The sequence below is a fragment of the Carcharodon carcharias genome, chromosome 12, assembly GCF_017639515.1.
Source record: "Carcharodon carcharias isolate sCarCar2 chromosome 12, sCarCar2.pri, whole genome shotgun sequence".
Lineage (NCBI taxonomy): Eukaryota > Metazoa > Chordata > Chondrichthyes > Lamniformes > Lamnidae > Carcharodon > Carcharodon carcharias.
Genome location: NC_054478.1, coordinates 1,853,195 through 1,861,667, shown reverse-complemented (window position 1 = coordinate 1,861,667; position 8,473 = coordinate 1,853,195). Strand labels below are relative to the sequence as shown.

Sequence of the window (8,473 nt, the reverse complement as noted above, 5' to 3'; positions counted from 1 at the left end):
GAGTTTGAGTCCTGGTCTTTTATGTTCTCTACCTGTCTTACTCTAGTCTCTGTTACACAGTATGTTTACACCCTTCTATTCAAGTTCCTTGCCCCTCTCTTTCCTTTCCCCATACACCCTGAGATCTCTCTGCTTGTCCAATTTGTGCTTCTTGTGTAGCCCAAGTTGTAGTATTGCTGGCTGTGCCTATAACTGTTTGTGTTCTATGGTCCTCACTCTCGCTTTCGCTCTCTATGCTCCTTAACACATCTTTGACTGAATATTTGGCCACTTGTCCCCATATCTCTTTATATGGCTGAGTATCCAGTTTGTTTTGATATTCATTCCGGTGAAGCACCTTGGAATGTTACTGCATCAAAAGTACTCGACCAATGTGAGTGCTTGTGTGATATGAGCACAACATCTCTTCTCCAAGATAAAGGTGTCAGAAAGTCTCCTGATGTTGTGAAACTTGCTATCTTGTCTTCCAGCAATTCAGCTGGCGAGGAACTTTGAGAAGTGCAGGAAGAGATGGAGCAATGCCGAGGAGGAGCTGCTGGAGAACCGGAGTCGGTTGACAAAGGTGGAGATGGAATTGACTGCTCTCAATGTGAGGTTCAAACATACGTGCAGCCAGCTGGATGTGCAGCTGAGGAGAAGACAAAAGGCAGAAGTGGCTTGTGAGCAGCTGGTAGGAATTTGGGGAAAGTCTGGGAGTTCTGAGAAAAACCCCCAATAAGCTGGAAGTGTAATCTTCAGCCGAGCAGATTGTGTTTACACACGTTAAAACTGTGATAGCACATTACTGTTGGTTTACGATTGATTAGTTTGGAAATTAAGCCTTTGTAACAAGGCATCTAATCTTGATGGTTATTCTATTTACAGGCTGTGCTACAGTGGTCCTGTTACTAACCTCGCAATCTAGAGGCCAGAAAGTCAAGACGAATGATCTGGAGACATGAGGGGGTGGATGGTGGGAGAAAAAGGAGAAATCAATAGCCATTTGGAAAACTTTGACTTAAGGAGAGGCAGCAAAGATTTGTAACATGAAAGCAATCCTGTTTGACTAGTCTAATTAATTAACAATGAAGACTGAAAAGCAAGCAATAGGCCTTGTTTATGTAGATTTTAAGAAAGCATTCGACAAACTGCATGGAAAGGCTTGGTTACTACAATCGAGGATCATTCTCAGCTTGGATTTAAAAAATAATCTAACAGCGAGTGGTGGTAAATGGTTGTCTTTCAGACTGGAGGGTGGTAGACAGTGGTGTTCCCCATCGGTCAGTGATAGGAGCGCTGCTTTGCGTTTTGTTTAAATATGACATTAGAAAGCAAAATTTCAATTTGTTGATGATTCCAAATTGGTGAGGCAAACAGTGACACTGAAGCAACAGGACATAGATAGGCTAGCAGAATGGGCAGACAAGTGGCAGGTGGAATTGAATACAGGCAAGTGTGAGGTGATCCATTTTAGCAGAAGGGACAGACAGAGGCAGTATAGTCTGAATGACACAGCTCTAAAGAGAGTGCAGGGTCAGAGGGATCTGGGGGTAGAGTGCATCGATCTTTGAAGGTGGCAGGACATATTGAGAGAGTGTTTAGCATAGGATATGGGATCTTGGGCTTTATCAATAGAGGCATTGAGAACAAAACAGGGACATTATGCTGAACCTTTTTAAAACTCTGGTTAGGACCCAACTAGAGTATCGTGTCCAGCTCTGGTCACCACACTTTAGGAAGGATGTGAGGATCCTCCAGAGGGTGCAGAGATTTACCAGAACGCTTCCAGGTATGGGAGAATTTTAGAATCATAGAAAGTTTATGGCATAGAAAGAGGCCACTTGGCCCATCGTGTCTGCACTGGCTGAAAATGGAGCCAACCAGCTGAATCTCACTTTCCAGTATTTGGACTCTAGACATTTACAGCACAGAAGGAGGCCATTCAGCCCATTGTGTCTGTACCAGTCAACAAAGATCTGACTACACTAATCCCATTTTCCAGCGCTTGGCCTATAGCCCTGGAGGCTATGGCAACACAAGTGAATACCTAAACACTTCTTAAATGTTACAAGAGTTTCTGACTCAACCACCCTTTCACACAGTGAGTTCCAGACTCCCCCCACCCTCTGGGTGAAAAACTTTCTCCTCCACTCCCCTCTTATCCTTCTACCTCTTACCTTAAATCTCTGCCCCCTGGTTATTGACCCCTCTACTAATGGAAAAAATGCCTTCCTACCCAGAGATAAAAACAAAAAACTGCAGATGCTGGAAATCCAAAACAAAAACAGAATTACCTGGAAAAACTCAGCAGGTCTGGCAGCATCGATGGAGAAGAAAAGAGTTGACGTTTCGAGTCCTCATGACCCTTCGACAGAACTAGGCGAATCCAAGGTGTGCGTGTGTGCGTGTGTGGGGAAGGGTCATGAGGACTCGAAACGTCAACTCTTTTCTTCTCTGCCTTCCTATCCACCCTATCTATGCCCCTCATAATCTTATCAACCTCTATCAGGTCCCCTCTCAACCCTCACTGCTCCAAGGAAAACTACCCCAGCCTATCCAATCTTTCCTCATAGCTCCGACCCTCCAGCCCAGGCAGCATCCTGGTAAATCTCCTCTGCACCCTCTCCAGTGCAATCACATCTTCCTATAATGTGGTGACCAGAACTGCACACAGTACTCCAGCTGTGGCCTAACCAGCGTCTTATACAGTTCCAGCATAACCTCCCTGCTCTTGTATTCTATGCCTCGGCTAATAAAGGTAAGTATCCCATATGCCTTCTTAACCACCTTATCTACCTGTCCTGCTACCTTCAGGGATCTGTGGATATGCACACCAAGGTCCCTCTGATCTTCAGTACTTTCCAGGGTCCTACCATTCATAGTGTAATCCCTTGCCTTGTTAGCCCTCCCCAAGTGCATTACCTCTCACTTTTCCAGGTTGAATTCCATCAGCCACTGCTCTGCCCACCTGACCAGTCCATTGATCTCCTGCAGTTTACAGCTATCCTCCTCACTATTTACCACCCGAACAATTTTCATGTCATTCGTGAACTTCTTGATCATACCCCCTACATTTAAGTCCAAATCATTTATGTACACCACAAACAGCAAGGGCCCCAGCACCGAGCCCTTTGGAACCCCACTGGAAACAGGCTTCCAGTCACAGAAACATCCCTCTACCATCACCCTCTGCTTCCTGCCTCTCAGCCAATTTTGGATGCAATGTGCCACTTTGCCTTGGATCTCATGGGCTCTTACTTTCTTGACCAGTCTGTCATGAGGGACTTTATCAAAAGCCTTGCTAAAGTCCATGTAGACCACATCAAATGCATTACCCTCATCAACACTCCTTGTTATCTCCTCAAAAAACACAATCAAATTTGTCAAACATGACCTTCCCTTAACAAATCCATGCTGACTATCCCTGATTAATCTGTGTGTCTCCAAGTGCAGATATATTCTGTCCCTCAGAATTCTTTCTAGTAACTTCCCCACCGAGGTTAGATAGATTGGCCTGTAATTTCCTGGTCTATCCTTTCCTCTCTTTTTTAATAATAGGACAATGTTAGCAGTCCTCCAGTCCTCTGGCACCTCACCTGTGGCCAGAGAGGATTTGAAAATTACTGCCAGGGCCCCTGATATCTCTTCCCTTGCCTCCCTCAACAGCCTGGGATACATCTCATCCAGGCCTGCAGATTTATCCACTTTTAAGGCTGCTAAACCCACTAGTACCTTCTCTCTCTGTTAATTTCCTCTAATATTTCAGTTCTCCACCCTGATGTCTATACCTGCATCGTCCTTTTCCATTGTGAAGACCGACACAAAGTATTCATTGAGGATTGTATCCACGTCTTCTGGGTCCACACAGGTTACCTCAAAGGTCTTTAATTGGCCCTACTCTTCCCCTAGTTATTCTGTTGCTCTTTATATATTTAATAAACCCCTTTGGGTTTTCCTTTATTCTACCCACCAATGCTTTCTCATGCACTCTTAGCTTTCCTAATTTCCTTTAAGCTTCCCCTGCACTTTTTATACTTCTTCAGGGACTCTGCTGCATTGATCCCTAAGTATCTGCCATAAGCATGTTTGTTTTTGCTTAATCCTGACCTTTATGTCCCTTAACATCCAGAGTTCTCTGGATTTGGTTCTCCCCACTGCCCCCTTGTCTTTGAGAACATATTTGCCCTGTACACTCGTTACTTTCTCCTTCAATGCCTCCCGCTGCTCTGACAGTTTTATAAGACCATAAGACATAGGAGCAGAAATTAGGCCATTCAGCCCATCGAGTCTGCTCCACCATTCAATCATGGCTGATAAGTTTCTCAACCCCATTCTCCCACCTTCTCCCCGTAACCTTTGATCCCCTTACCAATCAAGAACCTATCTATCTCAGTCTTAAATACATTCAATGACCTGGCCTCCACAGCCTTCTGTGGCAATGAATTCCATAGATTCACCACCCTCTGGCTAAAGAAGTTTCTCCTCATCTCTGTTCTAAAAGATCTTCCCTTTACTCTGAGGCTGTGCCCTCGGGTCCTAGTCTCTCCTACTAATGGAAACATCTTCCCCACGTCCACTCTATCCAGGCCTTTCAGTATTCTGTAAGTTTCAATCACATCCACCCTTATCCTTCTAAACTCCATCGAGTATAGACCCAGAGTCCTCAAACGTTCCTCATATGTTAAGCCTTTCATTCCTGGGATCGTTCTCGTGAACCTCCTCTGGACCCTCTCCAGGGCCAGAACATCCTTCCTGAGATACGGGGCCCAAAATTGCTCACAATATTCTAAATGTGGTCTGACCAGAGCCTTATAAAGCCTCAGCAGCACATCCCTGCTTTTATATTCTAGTCCTCTCGAAATAAGTGCCAACATTGCATTTGCCTTCCTAACTACCCACTCAACCTGCAAGTTAACCTTAAGAGAATCCTGGACTAGGATTCCCAAGTCCCTTTGCACTCCAGATTTCTGAATTCTCTCCCCATTTAGAAAATAGTCTATGCCTTTATTCTTCCTACCAAAGTGCATGACCTCACACTTCTCCACGTTATATTCCATCTGCCACTTCTTTGCCCATTCTCGCAACCTGTCCAAATCCTTCTGCAGCCTCCCTGCCTCCTCAATACTACCTGTCCCTCCACCTATCTTTGTATCATCTGCAAACTTAGCCAGGATGCCCTCAGTTCCTTCATCTGGCTCATTAATGTATAAAGTGAAAAGTTGTGGTCCCAACACTGACCCCTGTGGAACCCCACTAGTCACTGGCCGCCATCCTGAGAAGGACCCCCTTATCCCCACTTTCTGCCTCCTGCCAGACAGCCAATCTTCTATCCATGCTAGTACCTTGCCTCTAACACCATGGGCTCTTATCTTACTGAGCAGCCTCCTGTGCGGCACCTTGTCAAAGGCCTTCTGGAAGTCCAAGTAGATAACATCCATTGGCTCTCCTTTGTCTAACCTACTCATTACCTCCTCAAAGAATTCTAACAGATTTGTCAGGCATGACCTCCCCTTGATAAAACCATGCTGACTTTGCCCTATTTTACCATGCACTTCCAAGTATTCTGAAATCTCATCCTTAATAATGGACTCTAAAATCTTACCAACGACCGAGGTCAGGCTAATCGGCCTGTAATTTCCCATCTTTTGCCTCACTCCCTTCTTAAACAGGGCGGTTACATTAGTGATTTTCCAGTCCTCTGGGATCCTCCCTGACTCCAGTGATTCCTGAAAGATCACCACTAACACCTCCACTATCTCTTCAGCTATCTCCTTCAGAACTATGGGGTGTAATCCTTCAGGTCCAGGTGATTTATCCACCTTCAGACCTTTCAGTTTTCCTAGCACCTTCTCCTTGGTAATGGCCACCATACTCACCTCTGCCCCCCGACTCTCCTGAACTTTGGGGATGTTACTCGTGTTTTCCACTGTGAAGGCTGATGCAAAGTACCTATTCAGTTCCTCCGCCATTTTTGTTCCCCACTACTACTTCTCCAGCGTCATTTTCCAGCGGCCCAATATCCACTTTTGACCCTCTCTTACCCTTTATATATCTAAAATGATCTGGTAAAATACCCATTATATATCTGAGTAGCTGCTGCCAGTCTGCTTGGGCCAAACCACATCTCTGGAGGTCCATGGTCCTGCAGGATACAGCACTTCAAGTGATATCCAGACACCTTTTAAATGAGTTGAGGGTTTCTGCCTCTAGCACCTTTTCAAGCAGTGAGTCACAAACTCCCACAACCCTCTGGGTGGAAAGATTCTACCAATCCCTTTAAATCTATGCCCCCTAGTCACCTATCTATCTGCTAAAGGCCCTTTCCATCCACTCTATCCAGGCCCCTCACAATTTTGTACGCCTCAATCAAATCTCCCCTCAGCCTCCTCTGTTCCAGGGAGAACAACCCCAGCCTCTCCAATCTTTCCTCATAGCTGCAATTTTCCAGTCCTGGCAACATCCCCGTAAATCTCATCTGAGATACCGATCTTTGGACACACAGTGCTGTTAGGGAGTTCCAGGATTTTGACCCAGCAACAGTGAAGGTACGGAGATATATTTCCAAGTCAGGATGGTGAGTGACTTGGAGGGGAACTTCCAGGTGGTGGTGTCCCCATCTATCTGCTGTCCTTGTCCTTCTAGATGGTAGTGGTCGTGGGTTTGGAAGATGCTGTTGAAGGAGTCTTGGTGAATTGCTGCAGTGCATCTTGTAGATGGTACACACACTGCTGCTACTGTGTGTGAGTGATGGAGGGAGTGAATGTTTGTGGATGGGGTGCCAATCAAGTGGGCTGTTTTATCCAGGACTGTGTCAAGTTTCTTGTGTTGTGGGAGCTGCACCCATCCAGGCAAGTGGGGAACATTCCATCACACTTCTGACTTGTGCCTATAGATGGTGGACAGGCTTTGGGGAGTCAGGAGATGAGTTACTCGCTGCAGGATTCCCAGCCTCTGACCTGCTCTTGTATCCACAGTATTTATATGGCTAGTCCAGTTCAGTTTCTGGTCAATGGTAACCCCCAGGATGTTGATAGTGGGGAATTCGGTGATGGTAATACCATCACTGGGGATAATATATTAGCATGGATTCAGGATTGGTTAACACACAAGACAAGAGAGCTGGGATTAATGGGTCCTTTTCAGGTTGGAAAGATGTGACCATTGGAGTGTCACAAGGATCAGTCCTAGGGCCTCAATTATTTACTTATATTTAGTAATGACTTGGAGGAGGGGACAGAGTGTAATGAATCCAAATTTGCTGATGATACAAAAATAGTTTGGAGGACATTGTGATGAGGACAAAAGGAATCTGCAAAGGGATATAGACAGGTTGAGTGAGTGGGGAAAAACTTGGCAGATGGAGTTTATGTAGGAAAGTGTGAAGTCATGCACTTTGGTGGGAAGAATCAAAAGGCAGACTATTATTTAAATGGAGAGATACTCAAAAAAAACGTGCAGCACAGAGGGATCTAGGTGTTCTTGAGCATGAAACAGGTGCAGCAAGTAATTAAGAAGGCAAATGGAATTTTGGTCTGAATTGCTGGGGGGTTGGAGTTTAAAAATAGGGAAGTCTTGTTACAACTGTACAGGGTGTTGGTGAGGCCACACCTGGAGTACTGTGTACAGTTTTGGTCCCTGTATTTAAGAAAGGATATATTGTTATTGGAGGCAGTTCAAAAGAGATTCACTAGGCTGATTCCTGGGATGAAGGGGTTGACTTATCAAGAACAGCTAAACAAGTTAGGCCTTTATTCATTAGAGTTTAGAAGAATGAGGGGTGATCTTATTGAAACATACAAGATTCTGAGGGGGCTTGACAGGGTTGAGAAGATGTTTCCACTAGTGGGGGAATCTCGAACTAAGGGACATGGTTACAGAATAAGTGGACACTCATTTAAAGTGGAGATGTGAAGGAATTTCTTCTCTCAGAGGGTAGTGAATGTTTGGAATTCTCTACCCCAGAGAGTTGTGGAGGCTAGATCACTGAAAGTATTTAAAGAGGAGGTAGATAGATTTTTGGAATCTTGGGGAGTTGAGGACGATGAGGATCAGACATGAAAGAGGAGTTGAGGCCTGGGGCAGATCAGCCATGATCTTATTGAATAGCTATGCAAGTTTGAGGGGCTGAATGGCCTACTCCTGCTCCTACTTATGTTATTTTCCAGTGTCTCAATGCTCATTATCGGAGACACACCCCTAAACCAGAGATTTCTCAAGGTTTAACATGACTTCCTCTTGTGTATTCAGTGCCCCTATTTACAAATCCAAGTGTCCCATTCACTTAACCAACTTGTGCTGCCAATTTGTGAGTATTTGTCACCCATGCCCTTCTCTTACACGCCCCACAATGGGGTAGTTTAGATTATATTTTCAGGCAGTGGAGGCTGATGGACTAGGTACAGATTATCACTCCATGTTTCAGTTCCACTCTCCATTTGGATCATCTCTTATCATTTCCATGGCAGCTGCAAGATGAGGATCTGGATTGAAACTT

The 8,473-nt window shown here is 45.1% G+C and overlaps 1 protein-coding gene across 1 annotated transcript in view; it reads left to right on the top strand.

Moving 5' to 3' along the window:
* Nucleotides 1-291: 291 nt before the first annotated feature.
* Nucleotides 292-8,473, top strand: part of LOC121285054 (rac GTPase-activating protein 1-like) — a 47,268-nt gene continuing 39,086 nt past the window's right edge. The window contains exons 1-2 of the mRNA XM_041201175.1: nt 292-373; nt 471-670. Coding sequence (XP_041057109.1) covers nt 292-373; nt 471-670 — 282 coding nt within the window. The remainder of the gene's footprint in view (nt 374-470; nt 671-8,473) is intronic.